Genomic DNA, 20,402 nt, shown 5'->3' on the forward strand with positions numbered 1-20,402 from the left:
AGTTTTAAAAAATTAGAGTCGTTCTTTCAGTTTGTGGGAATCCATTTCATTGCGAAAACTCAGTTCTACAAATACCAAACCGATTATCTATTTCCAGCCATTAGCGAAGCTTGGAGAATGGAAAAAATGTCTATTGATAGTACATTCGCGGGCAAACGGTTCAGGCTAGCCGGTGATGGACAGTGCGACAGCCCAGGATTTTCAGCCAAGTACTGCACCTACCACTTTCAGGACATGGAAAGTAAGAAAATTGTGAGTTCGGTGGTCGTGCAGGTGTCACAAAGTACATCCTCAGTGGCCATGGAGAAAGTTGGCTTTGTAGCATCATTGCAAGAACTACAATCGCGGGGAATGGTGATCGACCTGATAGCCACGGACAGACACGTTTCAATTGCCAAGACAATGAGAGAACAGTACAAAAATATAAATCACCAATTTGACGTTTGGCATCTTGCAAAATCAATCAATAAAAAATTGTCGGCTGCAGGTAAAAAAAAAGAATTGCAAGGTATTTCACAGTGGTCCAAGTCAATCAGCAACCATCTTTGGTGGAGCTCAAAAACATGTGGAGGGTCGTTGGAAATTCTACTGGAAAAATGGCGGTCAGTAATGCCACACTGTACAAATGTTCACCGATGGAACACGAACCAACATTTCCACAATTGTGAACATGGCCATTTGTCCACAGAGGAGGCACGGAAGAAGAAGTGGTTGATTCCTTCATCACCCACTCACAAAGCCATTGAAAAGATTGTATTTGATAAAACTATAACAAAAGCTTTGAGTGGACTCACGGAATTCTGCCACACAGGAGATTTGGAGGTGTTCCACAATATGTGCCTAAAGTACAGGCCAAAACGATTGCATTTTGGCATGGAGGGCATGATAAATCGGACTCTTTTAGCGGTCTTGGCACATAACCATAATGTTGGCCGTCAACAAAGTAGGACGACCGGAACTTTAGGGACGCTTCGCTACAATAAGGCCTTCACTAAAAGAAGTAAACAATGGGTGATCAAACCAGTGTTTGAGGATATGCAATATGAGTTTATTGAGAAACTTATTGTTGACGTCCTAGATAGGCACATAAATGGAGCTGTGAACGAACCTGTGCAGGGGACAACTGCATTGCCACCCAACATTGCATCTGTTCCATGTCCACCTAAAGAAGAACTCATTGAGAAATACACATCACGGTTTAAATGATTGTAATTTGATTGTCTGTTCTCTCAAGTCTCCTCATGTCGCAGGCCCATTGAATATGTGTATCTATGTATTGTGTAAATAAAAGTGATTCTAATATAAATCATTTTTCAATAAATATAGAATCTCTCCGTATTTATGGTTCTGTGTGGCTGCAAAGCACGCAGACAAAATGCAAAGATGGAGTGTAAATTTCAAGTCCTGTGAGAATGCCTTACACTGAATGTAGCTAACTTGGAATGTGTGCTCGTTCGAAGTGAAGGTCAGCTGCTTTGATTTTTTCTCGGGTGCCAGAATGGCCCACGACTCAGAATAAGGTTCTATTGTATTTTGACCTTGACAGGCCTGGACCACGTAAGAAACGATAATGAATATAATTTCAGAAACGAAAGCCATTTCATGTTCGTTCATTAGAAGAAATAACGTCGGCATAGAAGGAGTGGTATTTCGGGGCTGCCCTACGCACAGACGCAATGGAAAATGCAAATATAATGTAAGTAACTCTTTAGATGAGTTTATACCGCAATTTAATTACTATACAGTTGCTTTAAAGACGGGTTAAGTTGTACTTGTTCGTTCTATGTGGCATGTTGTTTTGTACCGCGCACTATCTTGGGGAGAACCGTCTACTTGGCCCCCTTCCCGCCCCTACCTGCAAGGCTAAAAACCTCGGGGTCATCTTCGACTCCACACTCTCCTTCTCTCCTCATATATCTGACGTCTCTAAGAAGTCACACTACCAGCTGCACCTCCTCAGAGGTATTCTTCCCTTCCTCTCCTTCCCCCAGAAGCTCACTGTCTCCCGAGCCCTGGTTCTCTCTAGGCTGGACTACTGTAACAGCCTCTATCTTAATCTGCCTGCCTCCACTCTCCGCCCTCTGCAACTTATCCAGAACAGAACTGCGAGACTTGTCCTTGGCCTCAAGCGGGCCCTTTTTATTTATTATTTATTATTTATTATTTTATTACGCTACTTACCTTGTACTGCACTTCCCCCCCACCTCCTCTCCTTGCACTTTCTCCTTTTCCCCTTACCTGTGCACTTGCGCGATCTGAATGACACCTGGCCTAGTAGGATCGTTTGTCTGTCTTCCCCTTGTTCCCCTCCCTCCCTGCCTCGTTGCGCCTTGAAACACTTGTGTATAGGCGCGTTACAAATACCATATCATATCATATCATACTTTTACGGAAGCACCTCAAAACCTTTGCTTCTGCTTTCTCTCTCCCTCTCCCCTGCTACAACTGGTCCACTGTCTGCGATCTCGGTCCTGGGCCCTTCCACTCTCCACCTGCTCTCCCTGTCAACCCCTGCACTGGGGGACTGTCTCAGTATCCTACAGCCCCCCTTGACGTATAAAACCCAGTTGCACTGTCCTAGCTATGAAATAATTTCCAGACCTAATATATAAAATGAATAATTTTAATAAAGATCTGATGGTGAGACTAATTTCCTTTTTTTATGTTTTTCAAATAGATACATCGTCCATTATTGTCTGTGTCACGAGTACCAGACACCGGCGGATGGGTTTTTTAACCGCCAGTTGCTTCTCCACGTGAACAACGTTAGCACCCTGACCATTTTGTGGGACGATCGCCAAGTACAAGTATGCCCTTACGCGGTACTAACGGCTAGATGCAACATACAGACCGTTGTGGTGCCCTAGTGCCTCGTTGTTGGAATAGCCATGCGATTATCAGTGCGACCGAAGAGCTTATTTTATCGTAAACCAACACCATGTCTACTGCACACGAACATCGCTTGCCTCAAGACGAAATATTTTGGATCGAGAGCAAATAAAAATTCATTTATCTAAGACCCTGTGTACAGCAAAGGAACATCGTGTGCCTCGAAACGAACTTTTCGGAACGTGAACAAATAAAAATGCAAATCGCTGAATATTCTCAAAACATTTGATGTCAAATAAATTTACTTTACCAAATTTACAATCTTGCGGTTTAATTTAAAAGTACAGTTTCATATTCCCAATTGTGGCGCGCTGTGTTGTTTGAGCTCATCTGTGTTGATTTCCTGGTTCTGTGTGGAGTCGCGTATAAGACGCCTGGGCGCGTTTGCCTACGCAGCTCAGTCACGTCACGGATAGAGGCGGGGAATATGAATGTTTTGATCAAGTCTGTTTCAGGGGCGGGGGATTTGATTTAGTGCCGCAAAAGCAGGTGAGCCAGGGCGATGCGGCAAGTGATAGGATTATCATAAAATGGCGGCTGATTTCGAGTGCGTTAATGGACGAAAAGTCGGGTAAGGTCCATAGGAAAGTTTTCCACGATCTACCGAGTTATGCTTAAAAACACATGGCCGAACCGTAGGGACAATAAAAAAAAAGTCCCGGAACTCTCCTTTAAGTTATCTCTACAGTCCAGGCCGGATTCCAGAAGTGGGTAGGTACAATAGATCAGGTGTCCAGACTGTTTTTAATTATTGTTAAATGTACTATTTTAAGGAAAACTACTATGTATTTTTGTTTTATTGAATTAAAAACAGCTTTCGACTCAGTTCCGATGAGCCTTGTATTGCACACCATAGTAGACCTTAAAACACTGCATGATCTTTTGAAAGCCATAATGCTCCTCTACAGTGATAAAACGGCCAAGGTTTGCCATAGTGTAGGACCCGGAAGGACAGCATAATTTCCCATGCATAAAGGGGTAAGGCAGGGGTGTGTGTTAGTCCCTGCTTTATTTCATTTATTTATTAATGACAGCTCAAAATATGTTAGATTTGGTGACGAATGGTCCCACTCTAAATAATCAACCAAATGGTATGTTATTATTTGCAGACAATGGAATGTTAATTATGAAAACAAAACAGGGGCCCATAGTTTTGCAGAGTTGGGCAATGCGAAAGGCCTTATCATACATTATAATTAAACAAAATGTATGGTCTGCTGATGGGCTACAAGGAAGGAGAAGAGCTACACTTTATGCATGAACCATTCTCCAATTGATGAAGTGTCTTTTTTTGATTATTTGGACAGAAGGGGAACTTGGCAGGACCGATGAGTCATATTCAGATTTCATTTTAAACAAAAATGCTGATGCAGTATTCAAATGTGGATGCGGAAAATGGGGAAGGTTAATGAAGCCAGCACCTTAATGTTTATAAATCCAAAGCCAGACAAGCATGCTGCTGCGGTGCAGAAATCTGGGTTTTTTCTAAAAGCCAACCTTTGACAGTGAGCAAAAATACAACTTTAAAGCAACTGATGGGACGTCACCTTTCTGCACCAAACGTCCCTGTGCATTATGAGCTAGGATTATCACTGATCGAACCACTTAAACTAAAGCCGGTTTTAAACTGGCTTGAATTGAAGACCCACAATGCATTGATCATTTATAGAGATGCACTGTTTTACCTTCTGAAACAGCCAGGAATTGCACACAATCCCTTGTATAAATATGTCAAAACTATCCTGTATGAAATCGGGAAAGCTGAATTGTGGGACAATCCTGTGTGCATTAATAAAAGGTTAACGAAAAGTATATGGCATGGTATAATGAAAAAAAAAACCTTATCCATTATGGCATGGTATAATGAAAAAAAAATACTTATCCAATTGTGCAAACATTAATCAATGTTTAAACTATTTGGCCATCAAAACATGTCCTTTCTACGAGCAGTACCTTGACCATGTTCATATTTATTCTGGCAAAAGTATTTAAACAAAATTAAGAATGGACATCTTCCCCTCATCTGTACTGGCCAAGAATTGGAATCCAGACTTCCCACATATCTGTAGAGCATGCAAACAAAATACTGAAAACCTCCAACATTGTTTATTCGTGTTCCCTGCATATGCCAATATTCGTAACAGATACCTAAAACCATGGCTGAGGGCAAGTGGTTCTTGCACCGTGTCCTCTGCCCTGATGTTCTGTAAGTCACTGTCCACTAGGAACAGCATAGACCTGATATCACGTATGCTTGACCAAGAAGGAAAACATTATTTAGAGATGCTTGGTGTAATGTGGTTTGCTCGCCCGCTTCCACGCTGTAATACAGTTTTAAGGGCTAGACCCTAACAAAAGGAAAGATTTCTATACATTTAGCTTGTTTTTGATTAGTGAGAATTACGGTAATCCTATTAGTATTTTAACCTGATGTTTTTATGTGTTTGTACTTGGGTCATGCTTGTGAACTGCCCTGTTGTACTACTTTGTTTATTGTAATGTTGTATTTATTTATTTTCTAAGGCGCACTATACAGAAAAAGGTGTTTCCAGATGCCACCTTTAACATTTATGGAACAGCGTCGATGAACGGTCGATATTGATGTTATATTCTTGTAATGCTTTTAGGACAGTTTGACAAAATAAAGCTAAATGAAATGAAAATTAAAAAAAAAATATGTTGCTGCTGGGAATCATACAATCCTGGCAACAAGCAGGCGTCAAGTAGGGGCAAATGGGGTGCTTTTGCAGTATAACAGCTGCTCTTCAATGATGCAGATCTGCTCAGTCCAAGGAACACTTTGCAGTTGGCCAGGCCGAGTAGGGCTTCAGCTGCTGGGAGGGATTGATGAGTGGCGCTCCAATAGTTAGAGTCAGTGGGCAATTGTCGAAGTGGTGCTCTTGGATGCGTTGATGTGCGATCAATGATGCAGCAGTTCAATAACTAGCTGGGTCGAGCCATGGTTGTAACTCCCGGTTAGAGTTGGTGGGGGTCTCTCTGGTAATTTGATTCGGGTCCCGGCATTGAGCAGTCACTTTGGTAGGACATGATGCAGTGTCGAGCTGGTGAAGATACAAGACATAGTTTTGCTAGTTGGAGATGCCAGCACGTTCCCTCTTGTTCAAGATGCATGGAACATGGAGCGACTGGTTCAGTCCAGTAGACCAGAGAGCTTAATCTCTTCTGGCCCTCTAGTTGATATGAGATCTCCACAGAGGACTCCAGGACAGGATGCCTCTGTTCAGTGTCTGCTCCCCTATTTTAGGAGGTGTGTTGTAGAGTGGTTTGTCCTGATCCACATAATTGGTCACTCCCAATGTGCACTGTGAGTGGCTAGGCCATAGATCTTCCTTCTGTCTCGGATGATCCGTCTCCACCACAGGCTGAGGCTTCTACTGAAGGGGTGGATTACCACTTATTTTGAGAGCAAGTGTCCTGAGGTTATTGGCCTAAAGGTAGCCTGCTTTAGTGGTCCCATCCCAAGTGGGTATCTCGTGACCTTTAAACCTGCTCTGTGCCACGGATCAGGCTACTGATGTGGCAGCGCACAAGTACACTATACTTATGGCATGGAGTCGACTGAGATGGGGAATCTGTTTAGCAGATTACCACTTCTAGAGCTGGACTCACCCTCATCATTTAATTCATTAATAATTTATTTTTTAAAGCCAGGGCTTTGCACCCTTGCCAGATAGCAATTCCTCACACTAACATTAGTGGAATGTTTTCCTCAGCAACAACTTGTTACAGAGAAGAATATATGCTTTATAATGCTAATAAGCACATATGCGTCCATATTTACCTGCAAAACCCAATTTGGGAGCATTAAACAAAGTGTTTGAAAATTATGCGTTACAGAAGCTTTTGCTTTTCTTGGTTTTCTGTAAGTTTTCATGCATCAGACATCTTACTACCATTATCCTATCGTTGGATCTCTGGGCAAATCAGACAGTATTGTTTCATTGAACTTCCTGTTGTTTGTGGCCTTTTTTAACATATCTAAATAATCCTGGGCTGCCTACCATACACCAACATTGTGGAAGCTTAGGGAGGTTTCCAAACACCAAGCCTGACCTTTTCCTAGTTTTTAAAATCTTCGGCTTCCAACTTCAAAACCACATTGAAACATTGCAATCAGTTTGTGGCAGGTCTAATGATGTAGGGTTATGTGTTTAACAGATATGTAGTCTACTCCAGCAGCATAGAGATAAGACTGGTGCCTTTAAGGATTTCATTGGGGAAGCTTTATAAGTGAAATGTGGTATACAGTGTTCCAAATCTGTTGGGGCATGTTCCGTTTTAAAGAAAAGGCTTTCGAATACCTTGCCACTTAATCACCACAATGTAAAAGGGTCCCCTTTTCAATGCTTTGTGATGCCTTTTTATTTGGATTCCCAATCCATAGAAGGTTACATCAAAAATGGGTCACAGTAGTAAGTGAGCTCAGTGAAAATCAGCCTGTGAGGTTTTGTGGAAAATCAGACAAGCCAGACAATATTTCTTTAAGTGAAAATACACCCTAGTTCAGTCGATAAAAATGAGCACATGATCCTGAATTTCTGTACTCCAACACATCTTGCTGAAATATAGCAATATACCACCCCAATAACACTGAAAGGGTTTGGTAACAAAACCTTGCATTTGGTCTTCTGATAACTATAGATGGAACTTATCATCAATATAGTAGCCCCTTTTTGACAAAGAAGTGACAATACTCATGAATCATCTTTTGGACATCAACCCTTGAGGAAGATTTAGTTTGGGCCCTGCTTAGAGAGAAGTCCTTTCCATAGTCTTCCAGTTGTCCCCTAACCATCCCAGTGACCATTGGGGGTGAAGCTGCAGTTCAAACAAAACCTGCCTCTCTGCCAGCCACAGTGGTACCCAGGACCTCACCATTATGACGGATCCCTGCAGTTGTGTGCCAGCCTACCCTGTGTTTGGGAGTCTGGGAACAAGGACCCATCTTGTCCCTGAGTCCTTGGAGTGGGTCTCAAAACAACTTAAGAAGTGACCTGCTGCAGGAGCAAAGCCTGCTTCTCTGCCAGCCGCAGCGGTACCCTGGACCTCACCATTTTCAAGGACCCGTGCAGTTGTGTGCCAGCCTACCCCTTCTTTGTGAGCGCAAGGAAATTGCTAATCTTGTGCCTGAACCCTTGGATTGGGATTCAGAGCACCCTGAGAGCCAAGACAGCCAGGATTCAAGTGTTTACAGCTGTTGAACTGCTTGAAGCAGTGTTCCAAGAACCATTCGACACATTTGAACCACCAAGACCCTGCTTTGCTGCTTTTGCGCTCTCCTGATCTTCACTCAGTGCAACTCTGGTTTGACGCTGTCGGACCACCAAGAACTGCAAAAAGGTAATATTGACTGCTAACTGACCCTTGGTCCATCTTTGGACCCTATAGACTGGCTAAGCCATTTTAATCAATCTTTGCAAACTTAAGAGATATCCTTTTTGAACATTGTTGTCTTTTAAATGTCTTTTCTCCCCGGCCCCATTACACAGAGTGATTTGTCTTTTTGTCTTTTCTATCATTTCATATTCTGTGTTCATTCTACGGGGGGTGTTAGTACAGTGTTATTTTAGCTAGTTATAAAATGCATGGTGTGTTTGATTAAAGTATACATTTTAATAGAAACTTCAATTGGACATTGCTACTTTTTGCCTTGCTACTGAACCACATTCACACCCTTTTTGAGATTATAGCCTTCCCTCGGCCCACGTTACCACAAAAGGCAATGGCGGCATATCTGTTAACTGTGCCTGCTATGAATGTTTTGGCTCTTGGTTTGTAAAAGTGTGAGGGCTGAGTAGGCACTTTAGCCTCTGCTCATCCTTTTACTCCTGCAGGGCAGAAGTCAATTTGTCACATGCTCCCTTCTCCTGAGCTACACCCTCTATGCAGGCATTATAGAGGTCTCTGAGAATTGTTGGGATGCACGTTCAGTCCATCTCCCCTCCCAGAGAACTTAGATTGCGAAATATATATTAACTTATGGAAATGAGCATGGGATGGTGTAGGGGGTGTGGGGAATCATGCAAGGGGACGTTATTCTGCAACTGAATCACATAGGATGTAGTATACATATATATTGTGTTGCATTGTATTGTTTATTTATTTATAGAGCGCACCAGGCCGTTAGGTAACTGGGCGCTTGTGAATTCTTAGCTTACAGTTACATAGATATCTTACATTTCTTGTGTTGCAGTTGCAAAAAATAAATTACATTTACATACAGAATGTCATTTACAATTTGAGGTTACGTTTGTATTTACAATATAAAACAGCTAGCGGCATTCAGAAGTAGAATGTCAGCAGTTGTTGGTGAGTAGCCAGAGTTTAGCATTAGTTTTGAACGAGTGGAAGGAGGGTTTGTCTCTTAAAGGATCTGTGATGGAGTTCCACATATGAGCTGCAAGTACTGGGAAGCTTGAACCTCCAGTTCTTTTCAGATTAAAGTTAGGGATTCTAATACTATTGGCTTGGGCCTTTCTGATGGGGCGTTCGGATGTATGCTTAGTGAATTTTTCTGTGAGGTATGCAGGTGCTTTGTTGTTGAGGCAGTTGTGAGTAATGTTTAGGGTTTTTAGTTTGATTCTTTCATTAATGGTCAGCCAATTGGCAGCTCTTCTTTGCTCCGATATGTGTTGTCTTTTGGGAATGCCTAGAGCTGTTCTAAGGGTGTTATTTTGTAGGGTTTGGATTTTCTTGGTGTTGTGTTTGCTGGTGCCTAGGTAAAGTGCGTTGCAATAGTCTAGTTTTGAAAGTATAAGGGCTTGTGCGATGGTGATGCAACTCTCAGTTGACAGAAATGGTTTGCATGCATGGATTAGTTTGCAAGTGTAGCTGGTTGCTGACGCTGTGGCATTAACTTGCTTGTCAAGGTTGAGAGCTGAATCTAAGTAAAATCTACCTTGGCTACATTGATTTTGATACCATCAATGGTGATGGATTTGTACAAGTGGGAGAGTTTTTTAATTTCTTGGTGGATCCAATGATTAAGAGCTCTGTTTTGTCATTGTTGAGACATAGACCGTGTGTGGCCATCCACATTTGAATGATTTGATAGATTTTGTTTATGAGGTCAGTGTCTTTGTCGTAGTCTTCTTGGATTGGGATGAGGATCTGGGTGTCGTCAGCATAATTAGTATATGAGACACCCAGTTTGTCCAAGATATCGAAAAGTGGCTTTGTAAAAATATTGTACAAAGTAGGGGAGACACAGAACCCCTGGGGAACACCACAGGTGATGGGAACTGGGTCAGCAGCTGAGGTAGGTGAGAATACTCTTATAGTTCTATTATCCAAGAATGAGTTTATCCACTCAGTGGCCTTAGTGGAGAAGTTAGCAGCTGATTTGAGATGGTTACATAATACTTTATGATCTACCAAGTCAAAGGCGGCTGACAGATCTAGGAGTAGAAGAATGGAGGTGTCTCTTCTATCTTTACGCTCATCTAGTTGGTTTTTGAGATCCAGGAGTGCCGTCTCGGTTCTGTGTCTGGGTCTGAATCTGGGTCTTGTAAACAGTAAATTATTAATCTCCAAGTAGGATTGAATCTGTGGATAGGCAGCTTTAGGTAAGATTTTAAGGAGGAACAGAACTGTTGTTATAGGCCTATAGTTAGTTGGGACATTAGGATCAAGGTTAGCTTTTTTTTAGGAGGGCCAATATCCAAGCATATTTAAGGTTGGCAGGCACAGAGCATGATTTAAAGGATTAATTGATGAAGGAGGTGACGAAAGGGGCTAATTATTGTGCAGCTTCTTTGATAATTGGGGCTGGACAGGTGTTGCCAAGACAGCGGGATGGTTTAAGAGAAGTATGTTCTTAGCTTCTACAATGGAGATGGCTCTAAAGTTGAATTGGTTGTGTGGTTTAGTTTGGTTGACAGCAAGTTCATGTAGGATGGCTTCTTGAGTGGAAAGCGCAATGTTGAGGAGGGAGGACCTTTTGGCTGATATTTTGGTCTTGTAACATAGTGATTTTGTTGCATAGGGCATTTTGAATGTTAGTACACCAAACTTTATCTTTGGTGCAAGAGTCTACAGGTGGGATTCTAATTCTCTGAGAATGGAAAAGATCTCCTTATTGTTTAGAGTTTGCTTTTTGATTCTGTCATTAAAAGTTTCTTTTTTAGCCTGAATGATTTGATTCTTGTAACCATTGGTGAGGGCAATGAGGAGCTTTTTGTTATCCGGAGAGGGATTTTTTTTCCAGCAGACTTCTGCTTGTCTTTTTTCTTTGCGCAAGGCTTTTAGGCTTGGGGTGAACCAGGAGTTGAGATGAGTAGGAGGTTTGGATTTGCTTAGTTTCAACTGTGAAATGGCATCTATAGCTGAGTTGATGGTGTTGTTATATAGGTCAACCAGATCATTAGGGTTACTGATAAGATTGGAATGGTTGTTGATGGGTTGGATCAGCGGGAGGAGATTTGTGATTGTTATGTTTTTTTTTACAGAATGTGAAGGCCGGAGGTGCCGGTAATTTGGTTGTCTTGAATTGAGGTTGGTCTGAGATGGTCAATGAGATCAGATAATGATCGCACCATATACACGGTTCAATGGCCGTTATGAGGGAAGTCCAGGGTGCGGCCTTTAGAATACGCGGGCCGTTGTTCCGGATGGTTAGGCCTGCTTCTAGAATTGTGTTGTCTAGGAAGGAGGCATTAGTGTCTTTAGGGTCATTGTGGCCTAGGTTGAAATCACCTAGTAGGATGATTTCAACCTTCCCAGTTTTGGCGTTAGTGTTCAGGAGGGTGATTATATCTTCTTCAAAGGTACCTAGTGGGCTTGAACGTCTATAGATAAGGTGCACAGTAATAGTGCGTGTGGCAGAGATTCCTAGTTTTAGCGAGAGAAGTTCTGCTGAAGGCATCATCATATGATCTATTTCTTTGATAGTGAGATCGGCTCTACAGATGAAAGCTATGCCGCCGCCTTTGGAGGTTTCTCTGTCTTTTCTATACATGACAGTTTTAACCTGAACTAACACTGAATCTATGAATAGGCCTGAATCCTTGCATGCTGGGTTTCTACAGAAACATAGAACAACAAGGCCTTATCCCTCGCCTCATCATTGCATCCCGATTCCCAGGCACGGCAAGTCAAGACACATATGCCCCGACCTCCATTAGGTTGTTGAACTAATTATGCAGGAATGTGTGCAGTTGAAGAAGTGAAGGGCTGCGGCCTGGTACCAAGGTCATATTCCTGGGAGCGAAGGCAGAAGTCCTAAAATGACAAAACAAGAACCAAGATTTAAGACATTAGCGTCCCCCGGAACAATAGTCACTCTCTTTGAACTACCAGATGTGCAGGGACATGGGATCAAATCCTTTGTGAACTGGATTGATCAGTGGGACACCAGGTGTACCCTTGGGAAGGGGAACTGATAAAGAGGAAAACAGAGAACAGCATGAGCTATGTTTTGTGCCAGTTAGAGCTAAGAATGATGCCCATACAGTGGGGAGGGCATGATGGGGCTGCCAACGTGTCAGGGATGAGAAAAGGGCTGCTTTGTTCGTGAGAACCAGACTGACCTCTAAGTGCCCATTGAGTTCACAGTGATATCCAGGTGCATGTCACATTCCTTAATAGACGAGGACGTAACCCACGTGTGGTGAAGATGATTAAGAAAACTGTGGAACCAATTGGAGAAGGGTCTATATGTGACTATTAGCATGTAAATAGTTGGTAGCCAATGAGGGTGGTGGATTAAAACTGTATATTGATTGTGTCACGAGTGACGATTTGTGCGCTTGTATTTTCCCAGTCTGATCACTGGGAGTTGCCCTACAGGATATAGCCATGAACCACCTCCAAGGGTGGCATCACATAGCCTGCAGCTCCCTCCTTTGCCCCAGTGCTCCTGAATCCTCTATCATATTAGTACAACATCCTTGTATAAATAATCCCGTAGGCAATAATCATTTCATGTCGATCCAGAATTTTCAGAAAGTATTTAAACTTTCACTTTGGCTTGTGTGTACTCTAGCTCTATGCCACATTGCTTGAGGTTGTTGCTAATTCAGATCCCAGCAGGACCAGCTATGCTTTTCTAATGCAATTACTGAGGCAAACTACATGTAGGATAAATATGCAGGTAGCAGGACAGACATGATTGCAAATTGCAAGGCCTCAGCAGGATATCCTGGTTACCTTAAAAGTGAAGTTGCAGCAAGTGTGTGCCACCGCCTATGTACACTTACTTTCTATGTATGGACAGTTTGTTGCATGCTCACTAATGTCTGCATTGTACCTTCTCAATGGAGTTTTTGTAGTTTTGCTCACATTCGTGCATGCCAGATGGTACCTAGGGTATATGTGATGCAGTAGTGCAGTAGCCTGCTGCTACTCTGTGCTCCCTTATGGTAAGAATATGTTGGACATGGCTGCAGTCTGGATGGGAGTGCACGCGGTGTGCAGGTTCATGCACTTCCTAATAGTGTATATTTGTGTTAGTAAGGATAGAGTTTCATATCTTCTAGTGTGTTGCTTACCACAGGATATAAGTGACACACCTCTTCTGGATTCAACTTTTTTTGTTTTCTCTTGCTACGCCATATTTTATTAATAGTTTTTTGGTAATCCTTGGTAAAATAATTCAGACCATTTCTGAATCACAACAGTTGCTGGCGATTCAGAGGAACTGAACTTCCTTTAGGGGTTCGGGCTAATTGTTCATAGTTGGGAAGATTTATTAGGGCAACTCCAGAAGAAATCTGCTATAGAACAGAAGAGCAAGCTATGGTCGGGAGTAAATAACATGTGCTTGTCTAGAAATCCATTAATAGGCTGAACCAAATTGAACTCATGGAATGTATTTATGAAATTAAAAAAAGAGAACATAACAATTGGCGTCACTCCATACAATGGAAGTCTGCAAGACATTACTAGTCATTGGTGAAGGCACGTCAAGATGAGAGGATGACTATCTGTATGCCAAAGTTTTGCCTGGTCAGATAAAAAGAAAGAAAAGAAAAGCAATGGATTTGTGAATAATGTATCCTCATTCCACATGTCTTATTCCAATTGTTATGCGTCCTTTCTCTTTCTTAGCAAATTCTTGCGGTGAAACTGTTTACAAGACAAATCATCCCATCTCATGGGCCGATGTAATTAATACTTGGTATAATCAGCAGGAAAATTTCACCTTTGGGATTGGCGAAAGGTTCAGCAATGCACACATCTCGCATTATACTCAGGTAAGAAACAACTCTCAGTTATTGATTTAGGAGGATTTTCTTATTGGACTTTATAATCTCGAAAAGAGAGGCATGACATTTCTTGGACCATCATTTGCATGTTCTTTTGAAATATGTATTGTATATTCTGAGAGATGCAGAGCAACACAGCAGAACCATTCAACATAAATCCAAAGTGAAAGTAGAATGAATAATAAAGGATATCCTGAAAACCCAGTGTGCTTCAAGAATTCAACACCTGGGGGAGACACAGGCAGGCACGCAAGTTATGATGTATAACATTTTGAAAATATATTGCATATGTTGTCAAACTCATGAAGATCGCATTTCATTTTTTTATAACAATATTAATTTCATGCGAGACTAGATTATTCTGCTCCTACTGCCACAGATACTCAGACGCCCTTTCCACTGTCTCATTGCTTTCCCAATATTCTTTGACAACGTTACATGAACTACTTCATACTTTATTTCATAAAGAAACACTCCTGTGTGCAGATTGCAGCTCAGCATTGCTTAGGATTTATAAAGCTGCAAAACACAGCATTTTAACGCGGACACATTTCCGCAACGGGCCTGTTTCTCGGGAACACTGCATTGCTTATGCCTGATTTCCTTGCACATTAAAAGCTGTATGAGGTAGAGTTTACCCATCAGCAGCCTGACGTTTTGTAAATTTATAAGCGAAATTCAGATCTTCCTAGAATAAGAGCAGGCACGTCCCTTGCTACACCTGCAGTCTCTCTTGCTATCATTGTAATTAAAAACAAAACATTATTATTATATATATTTCTTTTAAATGGAAGCTCCTGGGCACTGGACTAGTGGTCTGGGGGGCCCCACCACACCAGGTCTGGGGAGGCCCCAGCCCAGTTCTCAGCCATCAAGCGAAGGCTAGGCCAGGGCTTGCAGTGTGAGAAGGAAGTGCTCAGTAGGGGTTGGAGCTCACCGTGACATGTAGCACACGTCACATGCCACGTTCAGCTCCAACCGCTAACCTCTTCTCCGGCTTCCTTGCAGCTCATATTAAGGAACCAGGAAGCTCTCTGAGCTTCCTGGTTCCTGTTTGTGAGAAGCACGGAGGAGCCGAGGGTGGCCTGGAGTGACAGACCGAAGATGGAAAAACATGTAAGAAGGCTTTAAAAAAAAAGTGATGTGTATTTTGCATGCGAGAAGTGCGTGTCAGATGTATGTATATGCTGTGGGTCAGTGAATGGTGGGTGAATGAGAATAAATGTGACAGTGTGTGTTCGAATGCCATGCAAGTGGACGTGAGAGGTTTATCGGTGGGTGAATAGTGGGCGGGTGACTTTGAATGTAAGTGTTTGTGTGCGCGTGTAAATGTTCTGCGGGGTGGGTGCCAGTGACAGTGTTTGTGAGAGAAGGTATATGGGTGAGTTACTGGTGGGTGAATGGGTATGAATGTGTTTGTGTGTGTGAATGTTCTGGGTGGGTGGGTGCATGCCTGTTTGGTGAATGCAGTGTGAATGAATGTGAGGGGAGATGTATGGGTGGGGCAAAGGGAATGCCTATGTGTGTGTGTGTAAGGCTGTGGGAGACTGGGGATCACGAGAGCATTTTTGACACATCCTTGATGAACCAAAGATGATATGTGTTCTTATGGGTCTAGACTGGCTTACATTGGAATCCGTTTGGACATGTTTTCTTATTGTGACATGTCACTTTTAATGGTCAAACCAACATGAGTATTTCCTATGTAGGTGTACTGGCATATCTTGGCAGAGCCAGCTTTGTGCCTACTGACAGTGATACTATAAAAACATCTTAAATATGTGGGAATGCTAACATATGTTGGTGAAGCCAGCATGGAAATGTGTGGGCACAGCCAGCATGAACATGTTTTTTATACTGGCATATACTGAAAGGACTGGCATGACAATGCTTGCACACTCATGGCAGGGGGAAGAATTGCACCTTTCAAGAAAAACAACTCACCAACCACTGCTGATGACTGGTTTATTTGGGGACCAAGCACCGTCCCGTTCTTTCTACAGTAGGTGTAACATTTAAGCTTTGATTAAAAAAAACATATATACTTCTTTCACTTGGAGAAGTACGTACCCCTGAAGCAGCATAATCTTCATGAAAATAGCACACCTGGGGTGGCCCCGGCTGGCCCGGAGTGTGGCGTGCCCTGTGCTTTGTTAAGGAGCTACGGCGGAGGGAGGGCGCAGAAATTGTGCTACGCCACTGATTGGGCTCTGCCCACCTTGAACTCATTCAAGTGTGATGTAAATGGCTGAGAGGGGCTGCAAACTCGACCAGGACCCTGCTCTGCTGAAACACTGTTTAAGAAAATAAGTGCTGGACATGGAGTCTCAGAAGTGAGAGAGCCAAGGAGTGACCCACCCCTCCCAACTCAAACTCCTTCTTGGAAAGGGCTTTGTGGAAGCTTCATTTACGGGCCTGTGGCGGGGGTGGAGAATGTATTGAATAACGCACCTCGCACATAGAGCTCTGAAAATCATAGATGCATTTAGCCACACTCTTGAGGTAAGTGCATCCACCCTCCCCACACCTCACCCCATTAAAAAGATTGATGAAGGGTCATGTATCAATGCCTGCTTTCCCATAGTTTAAAGATAAATGCACCCAGAGACAGATGGCCTCAGCTTACCCCCACACAACAGGTTTCACGTATTGCAGTGGTAGCTGACTCATGGATACATTTATAACCAGGGAATTTTGTTGATACTACATCCTGGCCAATGATTTAATTTTCAGGCCTTGCTCGTGCAGCATTTTTCTCCTGGGTAAACAGACGGTGCACGCCTCCCCAGGTCAGTGTTTTTGTGGCTTGTTTAACACATCAATTCCACAGATAACAAGTACTTCTGTGTCCATTGATCTATAGATGTTTCATACACTAGCTGTAGCCTGCTTTAGAGAGTTTGGTTAACCTGTTACAAGTACTGCATTATGTATGTTTTACATATAGGCCCACGTCAAATCTGGAAAATTACATTCCCAAATGTGTGATCGTGGACAAATCACACCGCCCTCTTTGCCTTGATTCTTATATCTGCCTGAAATGAGAGCACCTGGGTGTTAGACAGATCTGAAGGTCATGGTTCATCACTTCCAGTTATGTCACTTGGGGATGGGTTCAAATGACATCATGTCCTGTGATGTCATCAGAGGTCAAGGTTCATGCGATGTCACTTCCGTTACGCCTGGCATTTTGGTGAAATGATATCCCTAAATAAGAGGCCAACTAGAGCTTTGATGCTAGTCGTGCAAATTATCAATCCCTGGCCTACGATCCTTAAAGTTACACAAAGTAACAAAAACAGTGTCTGCTATCCCAACCCCCCCTGACCCCTCCACTGCATTTCGTTTGTGGGTTTAAATTGACCATCATTTACAGTACCGGCAATAAATCACGCTATGAATCCCTTGTTTATTCTGAACACAATTTGCAAAAGGTATTCTGACATTAGACTTAAAATCACCAATGATTAATCTGCCTAATCTGCAGAATAAAATTCTCTGTTCTGTTAATATTACCGCTCTACTGAGTAATACCATCAACAGTACTGTGAATGACAATTACAAATTAAAAAAACACCCAGTAGAACACCTATATTTTACTAGCAATGGCACATTTAACTTTGGGGTTCAATGGTGGCAAGGGTTAATTAATGCCAGCAATATACAATACAGCTGATCATGATATATGTAAATTGTAGCAAGCGACATTTGGCCCACACAGCAAAAGAAACCCCCACAAATAATGTGTGTGTGGTTACTTTTCGCACAGGGATTCTTTTTGAAATCTGATGGGGGGGTGCAATTCTCGCAGCCACCATTGTTGATTCCTTTTCAAGAAATAGTGAACTCTGGTCAGAACATCTTGGATCAGGCTCCTCTGATGTTGAAAGGTACAGCATACACTGTGCGTGCGCAATCTCAGTATTAGTGAGTGGAAGCACAATTTTAAATAAGCTTTTAATGTATTCCTCCATCGCTTGGTCCTTCACCTGTTTGGCCATCCACATATTAGGAATGTTGTTATGGTGAGAGTGATTCTCACAGTGCTCCTGTTTAGCAATCCTGAATTCTAATTGTACTTCCATTTCATGTATTTATTTTATTTCTATTTATTTTAGCATTTATTGAGCACACTAAGTCCAGGGGCATTAAGGCACTATCTAACCTTTCAGAAAGGAATGCATGCTCATGGGATTCTTCTGACACCGTGTTCTCAAGTTTATCTACTTTCCCTTCAACAGATAGCAGGTGTTTATTCAGCTCTGCAAGTGAAGATGGAAATGGACTTAGATTATCTGTAATGCCCTGTTTCAGTTCTTGGAACATCCACTGCAAATTACATTTAGTAGCTAATGCTTCAGCATCTAAACCAGAGCCCTAAGTGTCATAAACCTGTGCAATGCAACGCCTGGCTGCAACTGCTTTCCTGGAGTGACCTCCACTTGCAAAAGGAATTTAATGTCTGACTATAATTGCCCTACTATGTATGTCCTGTTTTTGCCTGAGGGTACAGTGTGTGAGTATGCGCATCCATTAGTAAAGGGAAGTTCAGTTTTTGTGCAAAATGCTCGGCCAGATTAGTGAATATTTGCTGTTCATATGAGGGTCAATGGGAATAAGACTTTGTGCAAGGCACAGTTTAATACACCGGAGGCAGGAGAGTGTCAGTTAAATCAGTAATTACACATTATTGGAAAAAGTAAGGGATAATAATATTGCTGTTTATCTCGAGTTATTCGCTGGCATCTCGTGATCCCGGCATGGCACTGTAAGGAGCCATATTGTGTGGCAAACTGAGATCTTCCACACTGAATACCCAATATACCACCTCCACTCACTCCCTGTTCACTCTGTGGCTAGCAGCATTTGACACTTCACTCAAAGTTGTAGTCTAGGAGTTTTGGTCACTACATAGTAGCCTAATCTGTCCCAACATATCTGAGCCAAAGTTCTTTCACTAAGCATCTACTGAAAATCCTGAATAACTGAGTAACTAGTAATTGGTAATTCTGCTGATTTTGTCTACTATTTTCTTTGACCTTTTTGGGCTTCGTTTTACACTTTCCTGTAACTAAAATCAGCAACTGTTAAAATTAACTGTGAACCGGAACTAATTTGCTGCACCTGGCCGGAAATCTTTGTGGCTGGAAATCATTGTGTCTATTAAAAATGAATCGAAATTCTTTCCCTGCTCTGAATACTAAATCCTGCTCCAACCATTCTCTGCCCACTAACTGAAACAAAACCAATCTGCCATTCCCTAAGTTACTTGTAGGACCAGTACTGGGCAGTGAAACCAGATGTCATCCCACCACCTAACTTTGCCCACTTACTGTGTTGTAGGTGGAGAGCCTGGTGTATCATTGCAACAACCCACATGCCCTAAAACAATACTAAAGCTGCTTCATAGTGGATCTTCCATTAATATTTCTTCCAATCTGACTTTATAAATGATTCACGGAAAACAAAATCTACCCATGAGACAATCATAAGTACAACTCGTCTCGTTCGTTAAATTGCTATACATTACTAATCTAATTCCATACAAACAATAATTATTACAATTATTATGAACTTCTCCTTATCCAAAGACAACTTCCTTTACCTTTGTTACACATCTACTGGATCCTCTTAGATTGATATACTTCAAATGTCCACACAGGTCAAGGCCACAGTGTTGAGTGGTGCAGGTGAGCAGGAGACGCTGGCCGACTTTCCATTTATCACATTTGTTATGTCCACACAACCAAGCCTATTTAATCCGAGGTTCGGGACCCTCTGCGGCAAGGCCCTTGCAGGAAAAAGCCGCAGTGTTGAGCGACACAGGTGTCGCTGCCCAACTTTCCAGTAAAACGTTTGTTACGTCCACACAACTGGGCTTATTTAATCCAAGGTTCAGGACCCCCTGTGGCAAATCCATCGCAGGACAATGCCGCAGTGTTGAGCGATGCAGGTGCGCAGGTGATGCTGCCCGACTTTCCTCGTAACACGTTTATTATGTCCACGCTACCCAGCCTATTTAATCTGAGGTTTGGGACCCTCTGCGGCAAAGCCCTCGCAGGACAAGACTGCAGTGTTGAGTGACGCAGGTGACGCTGCTCGACTTTCCATGTAACATGTCCGTTACGTCCATGCTAGCGAGCCTATTTAATCTGAAGTTCGGGACCCTCTGTGGCAAAGCCCTTACAGGACAAGGCTGTGGTGTTGAGCGACAAATGTGTTTGCCAATGAAGGTGTCTGCGGCATAGACTGGCTTGCAGATGTTTCACCCTCCTCTCTGTGGCCACT

General features: G+C 42.5%; 1 protein-coding gene across 4 annotated transcripts in view; it reads left to right on the plus strand.

The window, feature by feature from the left end:
• LOC138453172 (cysteine-rich venom protein-like) overlaps window positions 1-20,402 on the plus strand; it is a 281,590-nt gene that overhangs the window by 133,557 nt on the left and 127,631 nt on the right. For all 4 annotated transcript variants that reach the window (XM_069605764.1, XM_069605766.1, XM_069605767.1 and 1 more), the window contains exon 5: window positions 13,957-14,102. In XM_069605764.1, the coding sequence (XP_069461865.1) occupies window positions 13,957-14,102 (146 nt within the window). The remainder of the gene's footprint in view (window positions 1-13,956; window positions 14,103-20,402) is intronic.

This window comes from Ambystoma mexicanum, chromosome 4p, assembly GCF_040938575.1.
Source record: "Ambystoma mexicanum isolate Mex_15411 chromosome 4p, UKY_AmexF1_1, whole genome shotgun sequence".
NCBI lineage: Eukaryota > Metazoa > Chordata > Amphibia > Caudata > Ambystomatidae > Ambystoma > Ambystoma mexicanum.